The following is a 23799-nucleotide window of genomic DNA, read 5'->3' on the forward strand; positions in this document are numbered from 1 at the left end:
GATACAAAAAAAAATGAGCGCATTGGCCAGAAGATCCTGAATCCTCAAAAAGAACTTCTGATGTCACCATTCCAAAGTTTCCACAATACATTCTGGGAATTGTAATTTTCACCTTGCTGCTGTGGAACCACAATTCCAAAGATGAACTTTTCACAGATAGAATTTTCCCAAAGCAGCTGGATAATTGTAGCATTTAGAATAATCTCACTTTGGTTTACTTGTGTTAAGTAATGTCTTAGAGAATTTTGTTCCTGATCAAAAAGAAATAGAAAGAACTTCATTTCCTTGATGCCTTTTGTCGTGTATGTAACATACAAATCACTGACTCCACACGGTCTGGTGTTGATTTATCTGCTGTGACATTAGTCCTTTATTGAACAGCTCCAGAGTGCTCTGCAGGTGTGGTGGGCAGCCTTTTATACTGCCTCGTGCAGGTACTTTCAGGTCTCCCACAACAGCGCCCTTTTTGGTGCACGATTGTACTTATCATACATTTAATGTACCGGAGCAATACACAACATTACTGCCCCACCCCAGTTCAAAAAGCCGTTGCTTGAATCCCCTAAATCGAAAAACGCATTAGCCCATTGGTAATGTTGGTCACTGATCCACGTCCCTGAATTTAAACACAGTGACCACCCAGCATTAAAATATTATTTCTTGTCATAAATCCATCATCCTACATTCACATAGCACACTTAGACTCGCTCTAGCCTTACAAAAGCCCAAAAGTCTTTATGTGGGGACTGCAGTGGTGTGAGGCCCTTTTAAGACTCCCGGGAGCATTTCCCTTTTAAGAGGCCATCTTGTAGCTCCCACGAGGCTTCCTTTGGGCGCCACCATCTTAGGTGTTCTGCTGGCCGAGAAAGAAGAAACAACAAGGAAGGAAGGAAAGGGAAAAAACAAAACGGCCCAGATCAATCCCTCTTGCAGTAGTAGCTCCCTGGACTCGATCAGTCAGTCCGCCGCTCTGCCTCACGTCCCTCCGAGTCGTGTCCGCCGCTGCCTCCGCTCCCGCCACAGCCTCCGCTCCCGCCGTGGCCGCCTCTCCTGCGGCCGCCGCTGCCGCCCGACTGTTCCGCTGCGTGGGCCCCCCAGATCCGCCGGCCATCGATGGGCCTCCCGCTTCTCGCCCGCAGCGCCCTGCCGGCCACACCCCAGCAATAGGCCCGCACCTGTAACTTTGAGTGGAGGCTGACCTGCAAACCTATTCTTCCAGGGTCTGTTTGTCTGTGGAGGCTGAGGCTGCAGGATTGCTTGGGGTCAGGAGCTCTGGGCTGCTGTCGCCTGTGTGTGGATTTAGGCTGCAGCTCCAGCTCGGTTGGCGCTGCTCTTTGGGAACCCAGGGAGCAGCAGTCTGTGGAGGAGTGAAGAAGTCTTCCCAGCTCCCACAGACCTTTCCCATCCAACTTCTGCCGAGGAGCATTGGCCCATCGTCTGCAATGACCTATAAGAGTAAACCGTGCGTCTCACCCCCGTGAGATACCTGCACATCTGCTCTGCCGAGAACAGGTATCAGTTCCTTGGTGTAAGTACGCAGCTTCGCCGTGATCGTGATCGTGACCGGGACCAGCTTGGGCCGTGCAGCCGGGTTAGCCCACAGTTTCTCAAAAGTTCTCTGAATCATCAATGACGGACCCGATCCCGTATCCACTGCCATACTCACTGGGACTCCGTCAATTTTTACTTCCATTATCACTGGGGGTGAATCATCGGTGCACGTATACAGTCCCAACCCCTCATCTTCTTCTGCCTGCTCCTCGCTGAACAGTGGATCATCCCCCATCTCCTCAGCTACATGATGAGTCCGATTTCTTTTATACATACGCTGAAGTTGGCCTTTCAGGTGGCAGGTATTGCACGTGTACTCCGCAAACCTGCACCGGTGAGCCCCATGGCTTCCTCCGCAGCTCCAGCATGATGCTGCTTGATTGGCCCCCCTCAGCGGACTCTGAGTTCCAGGATCCCGAGGTACGTGCTCTCTGCCCCGGGCAGAGCCACTTTCTGCAGTTTTGTCCATGGTGGGCGCTATCCTGTGGACAGTGCCTGCTGGGTTCGAGACTGTGTGGATCATTTGCTTGGTGCTGCAAGTCGAGGTCATATATGCCCGGCTGATGGTGATGGCCTTTGTCAGGGTGACTGTGGGTTCCGTGACTAGCAGCTTGTGAAGGAGTCCCTCATGGCCAATACCCATGACAAAAACGTCCCGCAACGCCTCGTCAAGGTGTGTGCCAAAACCACACGGCGCCGTGAGTCTCCTGAGGTCCGCGGCATATTTGGTGACATCCTGGCCCCTGGGTCTGCAGTGATGGTAAAATTTGTATCTGGCCGTGAGGATGCTCTCCTTCAGTTTCAACTGGTCACGAATGACTGCAACCAGCTCCTCATATGACTTGTCCCTGGCGCACGCGGGTGCCAGCAAATCCCTGACGAGACAGTAAACCTCATCGCCACAACTGGAAAACAATATCGCCTTATGCTTATCTCTCATTTCGTCCTGCTCCCCGTCAGGTCGTTTGCTGTGAAGTAGTACTCGAGCCTTTCCGTAAAGGCCTCCCAATCATTTCCCACGGTAAAATCCTTTAGCAAGCCCAGAGTAGCCATGTTTGCGTGGAGTTCGTCCGCTTTCTTGTCGCCACTGTCGTGTATGTAACATACAAATCACTGACTCCACACGATCTGTTGTTGATCTAACTGCTGTGACCTTAGTCCTTTATTGAACAGCTCCAGAGTGCTCCACAGGTGTGGTGGGCAGCCTTTTATACTGCCTCATGCAGGTACTTTCAGGTCTCCCACCACAGCGCCCTCTGTGGTGCACGATTGTACTTATCATACATTTAATGTACCGGAGCAATACACAACACCTTTCACGTCCTTGGGATGCCCAAAGCGTTTCACATTGCTCGCATGGAGGAGAAACACTAACATGGACTGATTGGGCACAATGGCCTTTTTCCGTGTTGTAACTTCTATGTAATGAAGCGCAGTCACTGTTTTGTGGGGAAATACAGCAGCCAATTTGTAATCAGCAAGGTCCTACAAACAACAAATGAATTAATGACCAATGAATTTCAAGGTCATTGACAAAAGAACTTGAGGCGCAAAGAGGAGAATTTTTTTAACGCAGCGATTTGTTCTGATGTGGAATGCACTGCCTGGCAGGGTGGTGGAAGCAAATTCAATAATAACTTTCAATAGGGAATTGGATAAATACTTGAAAAACAAAAAACTGCAGGGCTATGGGGAAAGGACAACAGAATGAGACTAATTAGTTAACTCTTTCAAAGAGTTGGTACAGACACAATGGCTGAATGGCCTCCTTCTGTGCTGTATCATTTTATGATTCTCTGAATCTGCTTTTTTTTGAAGATTTTGCTTGAGTGAAGTACATTAGCCAGGACATTGGGAAAACTCTGTGTTCTTCTCTTAATAGTGTCATGGGATCTTTTACATTCACCTTAAACTGAGGTCCTATCTAACATGTCATCCGAAAGACAGCATCTTTGACAATGCAGCACTCAGTCAATACTGCATTGTAGTGTTAGGTAATGCAAATACAAAGTGCACAGTGATGTCAACCTATACAGAAAGCTCAGCAGTGGCATCCCCTGATGGCGAAACAATGCAATGTTACAAGTTGTATTTCTGCAGAATGCAGCCACACATACACACAGTTGCACCGATGGGAAAACCAGAGATTTACCATCTCAACAGCTCCCCAGCGTCACCGCTGGTAGAAAACAGCAATGTTCAAACCGGGAAGGTGCCAGAAGACTCACATTGGGCAGTGACAAAAATTAAAATGCCACACTGTAAAAATGCTAAAGTTGCTACACAACACTGCAAAAACTAAACATGAATCTGCAAAGGTAAAAGGAAAACTAGAAATTCAATGTTTCCTATATTTTAAACAGTAAATCCGCTGACGCCTTGCTGCAGCAGCACTATTGGATCTCAGGTTACTTGGCGATCACCAGTATGAAGAGGAAAGCAGGTGTGTCAGCCTAGGAGAGTGTGTGAGAGCCCACAGGAACATTCTACACCAGAGCCATTTATAGTAACATGTACCCTGGTCAGCTGTACTGTAAGCCGACACCACAACTAATAGAGCAGAAAGATACTCATAGAGGAGAATAAAGCAGATTGAATTGTAGTGCACCAGCAAAACCAAAATAACCTAAAGGGCAAGGACAAACTGATCCCGCTTTGTTGGGCCTCACCTATCCAAACTTAGAGTGCTGCATTTATTAATAAGCACCGACATGAAGCGAAGCACCAAACAGATATTAGTTGCTCTCCAGTAGCATTTAACATGGTGGGTAAGTTAGAGAACATGGTGGGTAAGTTAGAGAACATGGTGGGTAAGTTAGAGAACATGGGGGGTAAGTTAGAGAACATGGGGGGTAAGTTAGAGAACATGGGGGGTAAGTTAGAGAACATGGGGGGTAAGTTAGAGAACATGGGGGGTAAGTTAGAGAACATGGGGGGTAAGTTAGAGAATATCGGGGGTAAGTTAGAGAATATCGGGGGTAAGTTAGAGAATATGGGGGGTAAGTTAGAGAATATGGGGGGTAAGTTAGAGAATACCGGGGGTAAGTTAGAGAATACCGGGGGTAAGTTAGAGAATATCGGGGGTAAGTTAGAGAATATCGGGGGTAAGTTAGAGAATATCGGGGGTAAGTTAGAGAATATGGGGGCCAAGTTTCCACCGACCCTTAAAACGGCGTACCTACTTTTTAGAACAGAAACTGCGCCTATTATTTACCTTCGTATTCTCCACGCAGTACAGATCGATCCAGGCCTTGGTGCAGCGCAGCAGAATGCGTGGGGAATGGAGCCAGGTCCCGGTGCTGAAAACAGTGGCGGGACCTCTGCACATGCGTGCTAGAGTGTGCGCGCATGTGCAGTAGCTCTTCGCCCCCAGATTCTGTGTGCGTGTGCCGCAGGCGGGGGTGCGGGCCTGAAGCACGCCGCCCCTCGCCGAATGGGCGCCCCGCTGCAATCTGAGAGGGAACAGTGGACTGTGAAAGCACAGACGACTATGGAATTTAGCCTCAGTGGGAGTTCAGCCCGATAGTGAGTTTAGCACCTAGGTATAGTTGGGCAGGACTTTTTTTTCGATAATTAATACTTGTGTGAAGTGAATAAGTGGAGTTGGATTCTTGCAAGAGTTTTGTACGAATGGAAGTTCAGGCTCACAGGGCAGGCTCGTCTGTTTAACGTTGCCCTCTCCTCCTCCTCTCCCCCCCCTGCCTGCTCACACTCTCTCTCCTCCCCCTCTCCCCCTTCTCTTCCCCACCCCTCTTCCCTCCCGCCCGCTCACCACCTCTCTCCTCCTCCTCACCCCCCCTCCCCCGCTCCTCTCCCCACCTCCCCCTCCTCTCCACAGCTCCCCCTCTCCCCACCTCCCCCTCCTCCCATTCCTCTCCTCTCCCCCTCCCCTCTCCCTCTCCTCCCCCCTCTCCTCTCCCTCTCCTCCCCCCTCTCTCTCCTCCCCCCTCCCACTCCTCTCCTCCTCCTCCTCCTCTCCCCACTCCCCCTCACCTCCTCCTCCTCACACTCCCCCTCCTCTCCCTCTCCCACTCCCCTCCTCCCACTCTTCCTCCTCTCACTCCCCCCACTCTTCCCCCCCCCTCCTCCCCCTCCCCTCCTCCTCCTCCTCCTCTCCCCACTCCCCCTTACCCTCCTCCTCCTCACATTCCCCCTCCTCTCCCTCTCCTCCTCCCACTCCCGCTCACCTCCTCCCACTCCCCCTCTCCGCCCCTCCCACTGTTCCCCCCCCACCCCCTCCTCCTCCTCACACACCCCCTCCCACTCCCACTCACCCCCTCCCCCTCCTCCCCCCATCTCCCGTCCCAACCTCCCAATCCTCCTCCCACTCCCCTCCTCCTCCTCTCACCCCTCCCCTCCCTCCTCTCCTTCCCCTCCCCTTCCCCCTCCTTTACCTCCCCTCCCCCTCGTCCCCTCCTCCTCTGCCCTCCTCCCCCGCTTCCTTCCCCTCCTCTCCCTACCTCTCCTTCCCCTCTACCTCCCCTTCACCCCTCCTCTACCTCCCCTTCCCCCCTCCTCTACCTCCCCTTCCCCCCTCTACCTCCCCTTCCCCCTCCTCCCCTCTACCTCCCCTTCCTCCCCTTCCCTCTCCTCCTCCTCCCCTCTACCTCCCCTTCCCCCTCCTCCCCTTCCCCCTCCTCCCCTCTACCTCCCCTTCCCCCTCTACCTCCCCTTCCCCCCTCCTTCTCCTCCCCCTCTACCTCCCCTTCCCCCCCTCCCCGTCCCCTCTACCTCCCCTTCCCCCCCCCTCCCCCGTCTACCTCCCCTTCCTCCTCCTCTTCCTCCTCTACCTCCCCTTCCCCCCTCCTCCTCCCCCTCCACTCCCCACCCCGCCCCTCCTCCTCCTCTGCCTCCTCAGGTTTTTCAGAGCGGACACATGCACTGGCCTAAGTTAGTTTGGAGTAACTTTTCGCTATCTAAACTTGCTTAAATGGCCAAAACAGGCGTAAGTAGCTGGTAACACCCCCTTTTGAGAAAAAAAACTGAACTAACTCACTGAAACTGGAGCAAACTATATGTGAAGAATTGTGATTTTTTTAAGCTACTCCAAAAAAAAACTAGTTGCTCCAAAAAAATAGGAGCAACTCCTGTGGAAACTTGGGCCCATGCTCTCTACATGTCTCTGTTGTATTTGTGTTGCTGTTTTTTTTTATATCTGGTGTCTTCTGTCTCTATCTTTCTCTATCTCTAACTGTTGTTTTTGCTTCTCTCCCTGCTCTCTTCTGCTTCTGGCTCTATCTATTTCTTTTTTCCATTCAGATGGGTGGTGGTGGTTGGCATGGCATGGCGTGGGGGGAAATTGAGCCACCAACATCTGCTTTTGGGGTGAGGTTGAAGGGAAAACGTGGCTCAGCACATTCCTTCACATATGCTCCCCAATTACTCATGCTTCTCCCCACCTCTTGCTCGTATTGCATCCCCATACCTTCATCTTCCAACTATCTCTTTCCCTTCCTACTAACCCTCATTCCTATCACTACCTCTATCGCACTCCTTCTCCTTTGAACTATCCCCTCAATCCCTGAACAATCCCTTCTGCCCACTCCGCTGTCACTCTTGCCTCACCTGTAACCATCAATTACTCTGCTCCACATCAACTTGCTTCCCTAAAGAACTGGTGACAAGAGGGCCTGTTTCCAGGCAGTGATATGACTGTGATGGAGTTTCGCTGGAATTCAGTTTGCAGCATGTGAGCGCAGCCTCTCTTGTGAAATGCAGTTCCTTGCACAAATGCAGGTAAGTGTGCCTCTGTCGATGGGTGTCAATTGGAGGGCAATGGCAGGTGTCTTATTACACCTCTGGAGCAAATTTTATTGGGCATCATCCTGTGCTCATCCCTTTCGTCTTCCTCCCAACATAAATGGAGGACAGCCATGCGGTCAGCTGAATCTCACCAAAAGGGACAAAGATAGGAGTGGGAAGGTTTGAAAGGGATAACTACCTTTTCATACTGCTAGGTCTACCCATAGCTGCTCCATCAGGAGTGCTGATCATTAAAACTGACTCAGATCTTCCAGCCCTCCTGATTGAGAAGGAATTTTCCATATACACGATGTAATGTATACATCTGTGAGTTTGCTCACAGGTTTGTAGAGCTGTTGCATGGTGAGTGGCTTAGCCAGTCATATAATGTGCATAAGACTCAACAAAAACCCAGTCAGTTGGGTCTAGGTCATCCACGATGAGGTATGCAATTGTGAGCCTAGTGGATGAACTGGTAGTGTATAGTGTGATTGTTAAACCTTTGTTAATAAACCAACAAGTTCTTAATAGCAATGTGTTGCTATGTATTCTTAAGCAAAGAACCCATGAAGCAAATACATTACACAGGAAAAAGGGTGAAGACAGCGATAAAACAGAGAAACACTTGCAAAAATAATCAATTAATCAAAGGAGAATAACCAGCATGTTCACAGTTTGACATCCTGCATGGGTCAGTGGGTGGGGGACACACTTCTTTGTTACATGCTGTGTGCCGATTGTCTGTGTCTGATCCAAATAATTCCCCTACCCTGCCTTCCCCGAGTACCGAAAGTCCTTCAACATCCTACAGATGGTTTCTATTATCCAACATCTGCAAAAGGCACTCTCCAAGTCAGACTGAATTCTGTGATACCCAATCAGAAAAATATATTGCGCTGCAGAACAAAGTACAACTGGATTTGGATTTAAAAATATTATTCAAATTATTATTGTCTGATTTGAACGCCAAAAATTCTCAACGACAATGTACCCTTTACAATATAATTAAAATAGCATTCATCCAGTGCTGGAAAAGGATCATTAACAAAAAGTAATTTAAATACTGTCAAAAAATATTTGTATTCCCCTAATTTCTTGGTTGGTGCATTCACAGCCTCGTCTGAAACTAGGTCCCAGATTTAATCTCAATTAATAATTTTAAATCCACATAGTTTTACTAGACAAGGGTATAAAAGGATATGGAATCAAGACAGGTGGATGGAGTTAAGATACAGATCAGCCATTATCTCATGGAATGGCGGAACAGGCTCGAGGGGTTGAATGGCCTACTCCTGTTCCTATGTTCCTAATCCCTGTTCTTTGGTGAGCTAGTTGATCTCAGTTGATTACAGATGGCCTCAGCATCACTTGCCTGAGGGAAGGGAAATATCAGTCAGGGTTCCTGTTCCTGATCACTATCCAGTGACTCTGGTGGAATGTATCTGTGTGGACGTCAAGCGAGAAGCCAGGATCAGATTTGCTTGTCATCCTGCCCATGTTCAAATAGCCTGCTAACACTCATATATAAAGCTGAGATGAGGATGTTGTTCCAGAGAATGGTTGGCACTCTGGAACGGAAACCCATTCATGAGTCAGCCTTTGGGAAAGGAAAGGAGAGAATTGGGGTGGAGTTACTGGGAAAAGTTGTGTTCCACCTAATAGGGGAAACCTTAAACAGCAAATCACTGTAGCATACAGCTGCCCTATATCGTATAACATGTCGTTCTGTATAAAACCAATGAGTGCAGAATGTTGTGAGGGTGATAATGGGAGATGGACTGTTCTATAGAAATTGTAGAGAATGTTTTCATTTGACATTAGGCCTCCTCAAAAAATATTAACACTGCCCTGTCATCTGATATTGTTTCTAGAGGGGAAACAGCTGATTATATCTGGTTGCATCTGCCTGGAATCCATATAATGTAATAGAGCTCATTAATGCTGTACTGGACTATATATAGAAACATGCATCAGGAGTACAGAATGAAGCACTGCGCTGGAGGGGGATTTATATTGGCGTGCAATGTGCTGCTCAGTCTTCCTAATACAGCAGCTGTTTGGAGAACTGACCCAATCTCAGGATTTAATAGTATGTTAGTAATAATCACTGCCTGGCTATACATGCAGTGGGGGGTCAAAAACAATCTGTGCTTATCTACATGATCTGTTTATAATAAAACATTAGAAAATTACAAGATCAACAGGAATCCCAACTGACTTCAAGGACTGGGATTCTGAACTATAACAATAAAGCTTTTACAAAAGGGTCTTTGCTGACATTGCAAAGTGTTTGTAAATGCTAAAAGGTCACAAGCCCTGAAACTGCTCAGTTGTTCAGGTGGACTCGTGAGGTAACTCAGGCAGAACAGCCTCAAATGGGAGCCAGAAACCGTGGGTCCTAAACTAACACTGGAATTTGCAGTAGCCTTGTTTTGGGGTAAGGCTTCTGCCCGCCTGTCCTGAACAAGGTCACTGCTGCAAAGGGAGCGAGGACTCCCTATGCTGGGAGTTCCCACTAACTCAATCAAAAGGCAGCTTGCAGGCCCAGTGAGATGAGGTAAGCCAGGCTCCAGCAGGTCTCAAGTGAGCTCCATGGGAGTTGTACAGACCAAGGAAGTGGCCTGGATCCTGAAGACAAGGTAATTACATTTTCTTTTAAATTAAGGTACAGATACTATCAACTCCCTTACAAAGGGGGTCAAAGAGGTCGCAAAATCAACTTTCTGGGGGAGGGAGGAGAGAGGGGGTGGAGTGGTTGGGAGTCAGGCACCCCTACAGACGGCAGCAGAGGCTGGACTCCCTGATCTACGTGGGCTGGCAGACACCCAAGATGCGTCCTTCTGGTGCGGGTGCCAAACCAGCAATATTTGAATAGGGTGACCTCCCAATGACCCCGGATATTCCAGCAGGATCAGTGGCGTAGGCCGCCAACAGGTACAATTCCAGTGTAACTGGTAAGGGTTCTTGCAGCATTAGCTGCCCTCTGGTACCTTGTCCCTTTGGTCATTCTTCCTGGACAGTGAGTTTAGTCAGTGAATGCAGACAGTTCATTTGAAAGTGGGGTAGTGGAGGGTGGTGTTGGGAGGATCACAGCTGAACCTAAAACGCAAAGGCTCGCCTTAATTCAACACTAGTCGCTATTTTTTAGGCCTCCACCAATTTTCTCTCATTCCCCTCCTGAAGATGAGGACTCCTTGCTGGGGTATGGTTCACAGATGTCAGGCACACACTGGTACTTTATCAAAGTGGCCATCATTTAGGTGTGATCTTTGACAGTCAGTGTTGGCAGGTTAATCCACTGCAAAAGGAACCAACACTGCCAACCCCAATCCTGTACTCACTTTAAATTCACATGCGTGCACTTCCAGCGGGGGTTACTGAATAGCAATCTGGAGAAGAAAATCCTGGCCCTTTTTGCTCACCGAGCTTTCAGACAGGCTAGCTATAACTGACTTTAAATTTCAGGAATGAGGTAAATTTAAAGGAGAAGGTATATACTATTTGGGATAAATAATTATCCTACACGAGTCCTGGTCTCTGTTATTGCTGCCTGGCTGAGATATGCAACTTAGTTCAGAACAAGCATGGAACCTGGGATCTTTCTGTCTGTATGGCTAAACTAGTCACTTACTGAGCCATCAAGGGAGCAAATGGGCAACCTCATTTAATGATGCCAGGGTCTGGCTGGTGTAGGGAATAGAAAAATGTTACACTGGCGATTGAGAGACTGAGGTAGATTGTCAGAGCACAGTCGAGCAAGCTTTATTAACTGTGCTCGACCTGATCCGGGAATATTTGACTTGACATGGAATGCCTGAAATGGAAAGTGTTACCTTGAAGAAGAAGGATTTGTATTTCTATTGCATCTTAAATCTTTTACAAACATGCCCAAGAGTTTCACATAGAATAATTTACTTTGAAGTTTAGTTACAGTTGTTATTGGGGTAATAGTATGCAAGAAGCACCTAATGCGAAAAAGGGACTTTGCTCAACATTTTTCATGAAGAAAATGTCCCCTTAAGTTGTAATTTTTCAGTTTATTTGCATCAATTTTCAAAACTTTTTTTTCAAAATTATTCAACTGTACTTTCCAATATTTAACATTTGGAGCTGATTGAGGTTATTTTTTCAGGTGTTACATTCTAATTGCACATATTTTGACAGATCTACAGATGAATCTCTTTCGGGAATGGTAAACTAATGATAAAAGTTTACAGTTCTGGCCACCTAATCACAGCCAGGATATTCGTGCCCTTGGAGGCTACAGAGGGAGGCAGTGAAGGTGATTCCAAGCACCAGGAATATAAGTTATGAGGAAATGGGAAGGATTATTTTCTTTGGAAAAGCGGGACTGCTGGAGGTGGATATTGGGTAAGGACACGATCGGGCGCAGCCTGCTGATGTTCCAGCCTAGATTCACCGATTGCTACTATTTTAAGACCAATGTACACCCAGTCATTTTAAACCGGTGTTAAAATAAACCAATTGAATAATTTAGGATCATTGAATAGGTCCGTAGGTGAATCATCACTTTGGCAAGTTACTGAACAGTGCCTGACACCTGCGGAACCAAGAAGCAATCACCTTCAGAAGAGAAGGGCTGGGGGAAAAATGACAAGAAACATGTTTTAAAAAATTTGATGACAATATTTATACAATAGAGTATATTTGAAATAAGAAAAGTTAAAATAATAAAACAAAAGACAAACGAAAGGGCACAAAACTCGAGTTTAAAAAGCTAACGACTGTATATCCTATGGAAGGACCTGACTGCTAATGGATTATTCTTATACTGAAGTTAGTTTAAATATTCTAATCTATATATATATATATATAGTCTGACGGCTGCTCTGCGGAACTTAACTAGACACGGTAAATAAAGGGAGGGAGAGGCAATCCCAAGGGAGGATCAGGTATCCCTTTAAGAACCGCTGGTTAGGCCATGCATTGCCAAGTACCAAAAGGTCATCCGCCCATTGGTCCTTCAAAATTCCTCTTCAAGTCACAGGAAGCCAATTTCCATGGGCTAATGAGGTACCAGCCTATTTCCACTAGGCGCCTGGACTGGAGCGACAAGGGGAAGTGCACGATTTTCATTACATTTTTTCCCCATTCCCACCCAGTAGTAAAGACAAAGACTGGCTCATTGTCTAGCAAAGACATATCAATTGAATTGAATTATGGGCTATAACTTAAAGAGGTCAAGTGACCTCTTGAACCACCCAAGTGAAATTCAAGAGACTTGTGCAGCTTATCATGTTATCATTCCATAACATGCTTCACCCCTGTGTAATTCTATGTCTGCTCCTCTTTATTAGTGCAGAGTTTATTTCTCTGCACGACCTTTATCACAAAGCAAAGGTGAACAGTGTCCACAGCAGTAGAACGATTATTACTGGACCTTCAACCCTTCACAGCACAGCCGTTGTTTAGCTAACCTCATGGATTTCCTGCTTATTTAGCAGGGTAAAGGCTAATATAGTAAGATGACTCTCAATGGCATTTTATGAGTGTGCTTGAGCCCAATGAATAATGATGTTTATCTGTGAAAGGAGAAAGCTGTTCCAGCAGTGTATTCCACCAGTGTTAAGTGAGCCTATATGCGAACATGGTAGTTTATTTTTTACAAACAAAATAGCCCTGCAAATAGGATTTAAAACTAATATCAACCTGAAACATAATTATAAAAGAGTTAGTATTTACCCTGACAATACACACCTCTTTTAAATCGACCTTAATTCTGAAATTTAAAGTCACTTAGAGGCTCCCATCCACCGAGGGTTTAGTCGGTAATTGCATTGCCCGCTGTGGCACTAAGACCAACAAAGCCTAAGGTTTGATCTACAGTCTGTGCTCAGTTAGCTGATTAGCTGTAGTGATGTTAGAGGGGCCGCAGCTAGCCTGAGAAACTTAGGAAATAAAAATGAAGTAAAAACTGGGCAAGGTTCCTACTTCTGATGAATATCCAGTGATCCCTGCTGGAAAGTGTGTGTGTGTTTAGATGCCAGGTAAGGACAGGATCAATGATGTTGATGATTGAATAGTCTGCTGCCATTTTCTGCAGCACCTCACATTAATAAAGAACAGTTGAGTCAGGTCCTGGCGCCCATGGAACTGTAACCCAGCTAGAGTTATTCGAGCTAGAGCTTCAGGAGAGGAGCAGAAACATTTGGGAGAACAGTAAGCCAGTTTTATGAAACAATTGCCCGAAAATTGCAGCCTCTTCAGGTGCATATGATGTGCGCACGCACACGACGAGGCCTCGCAAATGCCGGTTCTCGGCACGCAATACGCATGCAAAAAATGGCTTTTGCGATCTGTCAAATGTCTTTTGACTGAGCGCATGCATCCCCGGGAGAAGGACATTTGTGGGTGGAGATTTGGGCTATTTGCCCAACTCTTGCCCAACGAATGTCCTTCAAACTCTTACGCCTGATAAAAGCAGGTGTATAACCTAATTTTACCAGCGTTAAGAGTTTTAAAACATAGAAAAAATAAATGTTATTACTTATTTTTATATTAAAACCCTATGAAGGTAAGTTTATTTTTTTAACACTATTAAAACATTTTTTTTAAATTCACAAAAATAAATTTTTCTCTAAAACATTTAATTTAATGCAATTTCTATTAATTTTAAAAAAAGTGAAGTTTTTTAAATTTATGTTTGTATTTTATTTGATTTTAGGGGTATTCTCATTGATAGTAATGTGAGCTCGGAGCTTCCATTATTATGAATGAGAATACTACATTGTGATTGGTGGTCCAGGCCCACGTGACCCCAGGATACGCATACGCTCCTGGAAGACATGGGGCTGTACGCTGGACTGCGCATCTAGGCCTCGATGCGCAACTCCACGTTTCTCTGAGACCACGGGTTATTTTCGTTAAAAAAGTTTTGGTCAGAGGCATCTGCTCGCGGGAAGCCTCTGATCACAATTTTCGGGCCAATGTGCATCATCAACAACAGCCAACAGCTTTTTGGTGCCTGGCACCATACAAAGAGGCAGGGACTTAGTCAAGAGGGGATTCATGTTAAAGGCTTGTTTGAAATCTAACATAACACTAATAGAGAACTGGGAAATTCTCCAAATCATTTCTTATGACAGTGAGTGAATGACAAGTTTGCTGTTGGATTGACTATAAAGGCATTAGATTGCTTTACAGGTCTCACCAGACTTCCTGTAACAAAGGATGGACAAGCGCTTTGTTTGCAGGCCGACAACAATGCCATGTTGCTGTTCAGCAGGCCTGTATCATATGCACGGCAATGGCCTGGCAATGAATCTCCCTGCGATTTACCCTCACCCACCCCAGCACTGTGCAGAGCATAGCTAACAATGTGTGGTTTGTACACACATCAGCCAAACTGTTGTCCTATCAGGAATCCCACCCAGGTTTCATGCCCCATGTATCTCTAGCACAGAAGAGTTGCAGATATCAATGCATGTGTGCTACTTCCTATCTGCTGGATCAGCGCAAGAGAAGTTGCACATAATTCCATGCTTCGTGTGTGCCTTCCTATGCTCATAACCCAGTGTCTGGCCTCAACTCAGGACCTCCCCACAGCAGTGGGGCAACTATCACTGATCTTAGCAGTGCGGGAACGATAGAATGTGCGCTCCTAAATTCCGTGGCACCCAGCAGCACCCTCCTTGTCATAAGTTTTGAAAAAAATTAATTAGAAGTTTACGTGATACAGCAAGGAATATTAAAGATGAAATAGATGAGAAACTAAAGTATGTAATGATGGCAAAATGGGGTGGAAAAGAAACGACATCTCCATAGTTTCCGACAGAGCTATTATCTGTATAATTGACCTGATGTTGTCACCTGGCTATAGTTTAAAATGATAATAAAATAGACATCTAAATATTCAACTTAAAACTTCCATGCATATTACAGAGGAATAACTCTGAACTGCACTAGAATTACTGCTCACTACAGTTCCACAAGAGGGTGCAAAAACCAAATACATCCAGCACAACGATGAGGTCCTGGGATGATTCTGTCCATTCTAATTTTGGGGGAAATAAAACCGACAGAAAATTAAAAAAAACTTAATACCTGAATCCTTAAAACACATTTTTTTTTTAAATGCTGCAATTTTTCTGAGAGTAAATAGGGCCTCTTCACTGGTTTGATTTGGCGCCAAGGAGACATGCCTGGTGATAGGAGAGTAGAATCAAGTTGATCTTTTGTGACATATGTGGTTATCCGATACCTAAGCCAGGTAGATCTGCAGTGATTTGGTCTGGAGACTCTGAAGCATGGTGCTGTGTTTCAATGTATCCAGCTGACTAGAAAATTTTTTCAGACCATGCTAAAGTAAGTTAAGTTTCAAAATGAAAACTTAAACCTCAAAGTGAAAGAAACTCAACTGACGTCCTCAAAAGATCAACTTCCAACTGAAATACTCGATCGTGGCCCGGATTTTGCCGTCAGCGGCGCAGGAACAGTGCTCGCAGATTATTATGCTAACAGCTGCCCAAAGATTTTTTGTGGGCTTTTGCATGCTATCTTATGGTTATTAGAGATCCATTTCAGCATAGCCCCCACTACAGGGGATCTGAGATCTGTTAGAACAGGACAAGCAACAATGTGTCTCTTCAACCAATCAAATTAAAAAGTCCTTACTGAGACATGCAGAGTCTAAACCAAGAAATGCAAGTTAGAATATTTAATTCAATGCCAAATCATGTACAGAAAGAGAATCAATGAAAGGGAAAAAAGATGGGATTAAGAGAGACAAAAAAAACAGACAGAAAGAAAAAGTAAAAAAAGATATATTTAAAAACAAATCTCCAATAACAATTAAAATCTGATGGGAATGAGATTCCACACTTGTAAAAGTACATTTTCAGTGCCAGGGTGGTTGTTTGGTAGGAATTAAGATCTATCACACTGTTAAAAATTAAACTTACACTTGAATGGACAAGCCCTAACATTTTCTGGCGTGTTTAGTGGGTATCTAGTGCTAGGAATTTACCACTGTAAGGATCGATAAAAGTTTTTTTTGGAGCTAAATAAACTTGGGGCCATTTTCCTAGTTTCACCAGTGGTGTAACGCCGTCCTTAAAAAAAATAAGGGCCGATTTTTTTGAGAACCGTTTTTGTGACATCACTCGGGGTTAAACCCAACGATAATGCCGTTTTTGAGAGTTTCCCCAATGAGGATATTTTTAAGGACAGTGCTAAACACCACTTTTAAAAAGCTTGCCTCACCTAGTTGAGTCCCATCGAAATCGAGCATAACAAGGCCATCTTGGGAAACGGAGCTAAAAGTTAAAGCTTTGGGAGGGAACAAAACCTTTATTTTATATAAAAATGTGCTGAACATGTGAGGTTTTAAAAGTTAAAGGACTATTTTGACTACGAAGCAGCAATTTAAAACTTTTTGGTAATTTTGTATTATTCTTCAGCCTGCACTGTCAGCCACACTGCACTGCAGCAATTTCCCCTGCCCTGTTTAGGGGCCGTGGTTACGCGAGAGAGAGAGAGAGAGAGAGGAGGGAGAGAATGAAATGAGAGAGAGAGAGAGAAAGAGAGAGAATGGAAAGAGACAGAGAGAGAATGAAACGAGACAGAGAAATTGAACTCAAAACTCTTTGTGGTTAGGCCATGTTTATTTTACAGAGCAAGTTTCACTAAAAGATGCCTAAATATCCATTCAGCAGAATAAGGAATTTTTCAGTTGGAATAATCTCCCTGCCTGCATTTTAACTTTAGAGCCGCAAGTATATGCTGTGTTGGCTATGCGCAGAACTGGCGTTATTTTTAATTTAACCTCGTCCTTAAAAACGGTGGTATTTTAACGCTACACGAAAATTAAAAAAACTTTTGGCAGAACTTAGGCCTTATTTTTTTGCTGCGATTTCGGCATGAGAAAAAAAATCAGCCATTATTTGTAAATAGTGCCAAAAACAGCTATTTTTCAATGTGGAAAGTCTAGCCCAAAGTGTCTGTGTACCCCAACTTCACGTCCTTCATGCTGATAGCCTCACCGTTATTCTTACCATAAAATCTTGGCCATTATTTTCACAAAATAAACCTATCAGATCTAGCCCACCAGATGGTGCCAGACATTTTGTATTACAGTACTTGTGTGCTGTGTACAGAGATTTCTATGTATATATTGTAGATAGATTACTGACTATAACTTTTCAGAGCACCATCCCTTAGAGCCCTAGAGAGTTGTGTGTGTGTGTGTGTATATATATATATATATATAACTGGCATACCAATGCTATAGAGTACAAGAAGTGGAATTTAAACAAACCCTCTTGTGTATTGTTTCTACACGCTGCCAAACTGAGCTTGCACGATATTGCGTGACAGTAATTGAAACTGCTCTCTGCACTGTACTGCTGCACCAACACATTAAAGGTGTATACAAACTACAACTCTAGCATTTCTACCTAGTTGTGAAGCTAAAGTTGCAAATATCACTCTGGACGCCGGGCCTGGAGAAAAGTAACATGGCACCCATGCAGTCTCATACCGATCGCAGTTGACAGTGCACGGGTGCAACTCCAATACAACGTCAAGCCTGATGTTTGGGAGACAGAAGGGGAGACTTGGGGAGAGACGCACAGACATTTCCATCTACGCTCTCATAATGTTTAACATTTATGTCATGGAAGGAGTCGTGCTGGGCAGGAGAATTGCAACTGGAGCCAGACATTCTAAATAAACTGGAACCATATTGCGACTATCAGTCTCAAACTGGTAACTGCAGTATAAATGCACAATTTAGACAGCTGCACACTGCTGGACTGAGCATGTCACAGTAAGCCTGTCCATTGCACTAATATCTTAGCAATGGCAGCACTCACTGAATTTCAGCATGTAACCAAGAGTTAGTCATCCACTGTGCATCATAAATTTTGATTGAGTGTGAGAGGGGGTGGGACACAGTTAGCTTAAAAGAATGCTTCTAGGTGAGAGAAAACCTTGATGGATCTGATTAAGTTCTGGGAGTCACCTGAGACTGGAATCCTACGTGCACAGACCCATTATTAAACTTGGTTTGGACTTCTGCCTTCATCAACTTTCCACATTTACGTAATCTAGTGTAACAGTTGGGATGAGATTTTGAGGTAATTTCTGAGCTCTCTCCGACAGACAAGTAAACATCAGAAAAATGTTGGAACTCAGATTCATGATCAGCTGGCGCCCGTGGAACTGCACCCTGGCATGACTCATCGCGAGAAAGAAACTAAAGGAAGTTGGGGGGTGACGGGAACAGTGACACAGATTTCAGACCCATTCAACTACATGGAGTTGTGCATTTTCACAGTGAGATTCTTCAAACTACATTGCATTTACAAACCAAAATGAGCGACTGCCACTCCCAGTAAGGAACACTCAGCAAATTTAAGTGTTGCACTGCAAAGTATCAGTTCGACAATTTCAAAATACCAGTTCACTCCAGTGGTCGAGATCATAGAAATCATAGAAATTCACAGCACAGAAGGAGGTCATTTCGGCCCATCATGTCCACGCCGGCCGACAAAGCTGTCCAACCTATTCCCACTTTACAGCTCTTGGCCCATAGTCCTGTAGGTTACGGCACTTCAAGTGCACATCCAAGCACTTTTTAAATGTGTTGAGGAGGGTTTCTGCCTCTACCACCCTTTCAGGCAGTGAGTTCCAGACCCCCAACACCCTCTTGGTAATGAAATTTCCCCTCAAAACCCCTCTAAACCTCCTACCAATTAATTTAAATCTACGGCCCCTGTTTGTTGACCCCTCTGCTAAGAGATATAGGTCCTTCCTATCCACTCTATCTAGGCCCCTCATAATTTTATACACCTCAATAAGATCTCCCCTCAGCCTCCTCGGTTCCAAAGAAAGCAAACTAAGTCTATCCAATCTTTCCTCATAGCTAAAATTCTCCAGTCCAGGCAACATCCTCATAAATCTCCTCTGCACCCTCTCGAGTGCAATCACATCTTTCCTGTAATGTGGTGACCAGAACTGCATGCAGTACTCTATCTGTGGCCTAACTAGCGTGTTATACAGTTCAAGCATAACCTCACTGCCCTTGTATTCTATGCCTCGGCTAAAAAAGGCAAGTATTCCGTATTCCTTCTTAACCACCTTATCTACCTGGCCTGCTACCTTCAGGGATCTGTGAACCTGCACTCTGAGGTCCCTTTGTTCCTCTACACTTCTCAGTGTCCTACCATTTAATGTGTATTCCCTTGCCTTGTTAGCCATCCTCAAATGCATTACCTCACAAGTCTCCGGATTGAATTCCATTATGTTCTGCCCATCTGACCAGTTCATTGATATCTTTCTGCAGTCTACAGCTTTCTTCTTCATTATCAACCACACAGTCAATTTTAGTATCATCTGCAAACTTCTTAATCATACCCCGTATATTCAAGTCCTAGGGCTAGATTTTCCTATGATTTTCAACGGGTTCACGGCAACTTTCTCGATGGTACAACTGTTTTTCCACCTGGCGAAAGTTTCCCCCTTAGTTTCTTAATGGTATCGCCCGCATGTGAACATGCCCGCCGGGACTAATCCGCCAACATGCAACGGCGAGAAAAATTGGCCTCAATGGAGGCCGGTCGAAATTGCCGAGGGAACCGCCCTGTAAAAGCCACTTAAACAGGGCGGGAGGTAAGTACTCTGCAAAGAAAGATAAGTGAAAGGTTCTTTATTTATTTATTTTTAAATTTAAAAATGGTGATTAGGTGTAAAAGTGTCTTGGGAATGCTTTTGATGTTTTTATTTATTTTTTAACTGAAGTTAAAAAAAAATGTCCCCCTCCCTAGGCCCAACTGCAACCTTGGACTAAATTCTAAATACTTACCGTCCATTCCATTAAGAACTGGCCCTTTTACTTAGTTTCCCCATAACCGCCGAGAAAACCGCTGACAATAAAGGTGCAACGCCCATTTTCTCGCCAGACGATTCGTTTTAATTAGTTCAAACATAAAAGTGGAAATTCTCGCCAGCGTTACTCACCAAACGTTAACGGTTTTTCTGAGTGGGCAATCGGGCGTTAAGGGGCTCATAGGAAAGTCTAGCCCAAAATCATTGATATACATCACAAAAAGCAAGGGACCCACTACTGAGCCCTGCGGAACCCCACTGGAAACAGCCTTCCAGTCACAAAAACATCTATCACCCATTATCCTTTGCTTCCTGCCTTTGAGACAATTTTGGATCCAACTTGCCACTTTGCCCTGGGTCCCATGGGCTTTTACTTTCGTGACCTGTCTGCCATGTGGGACCTTATCAAAAGCCTTGCTAAAATCCATATACACTACATCAAACACACTACTCTCATCAACCCTCCTTGTTACCACCTCAAAAAATTCAATCAAGTTATTCAGTCATGACCTTCCCTTAACAAATCCATGCTGACTGTCCTTGATTAATCCGTGTCTTTCTAAAAGAAGATTTATCCTGTCACTCAGAATTTTTTCCAATAATTTTCCCATTACCGAGGTTACTCTGACTGGCCTGTAATTACTCGATCTATCCCTTTCTCCCTTTTTAAACAAAGGTACAACATTGGCAGTCCTCCAGCCCTCCGGCACCACACCTGCAGCCAGATTGGATTGGAAAATGATGGTCAGAGCCGCTGCTATTTCCTCTTTTGCTTCTCTTAACAGCCTGGGATATATTTCATCCAGGCCTGGGGATTTATCTACTTTCAAAGCTGCTAAACCCCTTAATATTTCCTCTCTCACTATGTTTATTTCATTTAACATTTCATACTCCTCCTCCCTGATTGCAATGTCTGCATCGCTCCTCTCGCTTGTGAAAACAGACGCAAAGTATTCATCTTCTGCCTCCTCACACAGATGACCTTTATAGACGCTAATAGGCCTTACTCTTTCTTTACTTATCCTCTTGCTCTTAATATATTTGTAAAACATGTGTGTGTTTTCCTTGCCAAAATTATTTCATGCTCCCTTTGCTTTCCTAATTTTGTTTTTAATTGCACCCCTGCACTTTCTATACTCCTCTAGAGTTTCTGCAGTATTGAGCCCTCGGTATCTGTCATAAGCCTCCCTTTTTTTCTTTATTCTACCCTATATGTCACTTGACATCCAGGGGACTCTAGATTTGTTAGGCCCACCCTTTTTCTTTACAGGAACGTACTTGCTCTGAACCCTCAGGATCTCCTCCTTGAATGCCTCCACTGCTCCGACACTGATTTACCTTCAAGTAGCTGTTTCCAGTCCACTTTGGCTAAATCCCATTTCAGCTTAGCAAAATTGTCTTTTCCCCAATTGAGAACTTTTACTCCTGGTCTATCCTTGTCCTTTTCCATAACTAACCTAAATCTAACCGAATTATGATCACTAGCACCAAAATACTCTCCCACTGATACCCCTTCCACCTGCCCAGCTCCATTCCCTAAATCGAAGTCCAGAACCGTCCCCTTCCTTGTTGGGCTTGTTACATACTGGCTAAAAAAGTTTTCCCAAATGCATTTCTCAGAAACGTGCCTACACATTTGCTCTTCTATCTCCCTCTGACTGTTTGGGGGGGGTCTATAGTACACTGCCAGCAATGTGATCGCTCCTTTTTTGTTCTTCAATTCAACCCGTATGGCCTCATTTGATAATCCTTCGAACATATCATCCCTCCTCACAGCTGCAATGGTTTCTTTAATCAATAGTGCGACCCCCCCTCTTTTTTTAACCCCGTCTGAAAACCCTGTACCCAGGAATGTTGAGCTGCCATATCTGCCCTTCTTTCAGTTATGCCTCAGTAATAGAATATATCATACTCCCAAGTGTCTATCTGTGATAGATGTAGGACACAATAGAGTACCATGCACTGGATTGGGATGCTGGTGTCAGTTCTTCAGTTTTCAAATATATGTGCCCCCATCCAGTGGTTTACAGTTGTTAGTTTTAGTAAGCAATGTGTGCAATTTTTTTTTTTTTTAAATGTAGCCATCACAATTACCAGAAACAAGAATGATAATGTCAATTATCTACTGAATGTGATGATTTTAAACATACTTGCAAGAATCCCAAGACCAATCAATTGCTGCAAATCTCTGTGTTCTGCTGCACATTTTGCAACTTATAGGCCTCTGCCCCAAATGAACTTTGAAAAAAAAATGTTAGACCACATCACCTGACCCCACAACAGTATAACTCTATATCTATAATGGTAAATCCTTCCCAAATAAGGCCTTTTAAACAGCAGCAAATCTACTTTAAAAAACACTAATTACATGTCCTCCGACCTCAAGCTATGTATCTGGGAGAGGTTAAGTCGTTCCAGCAATCGACTCTCCACCCAAAGGCTATGAGTGCAGATTAGTTGTTGTCACAGCGTGGGGGCCGGGAGAGGAGGAATTACTAGATCATAGCCTGGTGCATGCCATCTCAGACAAGGAAGAGAGAGATTTGAAAGTTGACAGGGCCTGTCCCTCCCTGGAATTTCACTTGTCGTAAACTAACTATTCAAATCAGAAAGACATCTATTGCCCAGACTGAAAAAAGAAAATCATGGTCACAGGCAGGAATCAGTAGGCGACAATCCTGGCAATGGAATACAGGGTTAGATTGGAGCCCCCGAAAGATTCCTCGGAATTCTCATGGAGTAAGGGGCAGGTGCCAATCATAAAGCGCTATGGAACCATTCACGGGGGCACACTGGAAACCTCCCAATTTCCGATATAACCGGTCCGCCCCTGAGGAAATACAGGTTGAACCTCCCTTATCCGGGGCTCCCTTATCCAGCGCCACCCCTCGTCTGGCACCATTCCCGGCCGCATGCACAGAACTCCAACATGAACAAATTTAAGTTCTTCCTCGCTGCCGACTGACCCCGCGATCCACTGCGTTCCCCCCCCCCCCACGATCTCTCTGCCGCACTCCCAGCCCCAAGCCAGCCGGCCCCCATATCCCCTTGCTCAGTACCTGTACCATCCAATTTAACGTGACCACCCCACGTCCAGAAAAATCCCTTATCCAGAACAGGCCAGGTCCCGAGGGTGCCGGATAAGAGAGGTTCAACCTGTACTATATTCTTTGCACACAACCCTTCGATAGGCTGCAGAGATGGCGGACAGATACTTTGTAGCATGTTTGCATTAATCTATTAAATAATTTTAAACAGACATTTATACAAAAGGGTGTATTTTACACGCACTGGAGCATTTCTTAAAACAAAGGAAAACCACAAGCAGGTTTTTACTCCAGTTTTTCAAACTGGGATAATATAGGAGACAGACTGCTGCTTCCAGACAGAAGCTACCACAGTGGAAACCGTGACAGTGTTACTTTAAAGTCACTGCAAACTTTAGCACAGGCACAACGATTCAGGAGGAAGCAATAAATATGACTTACGAGGCTTTCTCAAGTAGCTCAGTTTTTTCATTCAGTTCTCGTTTCAGGCTCTCCAGTTCTACCTTCAACTCGATGTTCTGAAAGACAGATGATTTGGTGAGTGTCACAGCTTTGATAAGGATTAAGGCAAATGACTGGCTTTGGTTCAGGGCTGCTCAGAACCTGACATTTT

General features: G+C 44.9%; 1 protein-coding gene across 2 annotated transcripts in view; it reads right to left on the bottom strand.

Moving 5' to 3' along the window:
* Positions 1 to 23799, bottom strand: part of pde4dip (phosphodiesterase 4D interacting protein) — a 310412-nt gene that overhangs the window by 273033 nt on the left and 13580 nt on the right. For both annotated transcript variants that reach the window (XM_070887097.1, XM_070887096.1), the window contains exon 2: positions 23628 to 23704. In XM_070887097.1, coding sequence (XP_070743198.1) covers positions 23628 to 23704 — 77 coding nt within the window. The remainder of the gene's footprint in view (positions 1 to 23627; positions 23705 to 23799) is intronic.

The sequence above is a fragment of the Pristiophorus japonicus genome, chromosome 8, assembly GCF_044704955.1.
Source record: "Pristiophorus japonicus isolate sPriJap1 chromosome 8, sPriJap1.hap1, whole genome shotgun sequence".
Classification (NCBI taxonomy): domain Eukaryota; kingdom Metazoa; phylum Chordata; class Chondrichthyes; family Pristiophoridae; genus Pristiophorus; species Pristiophorus japonicus.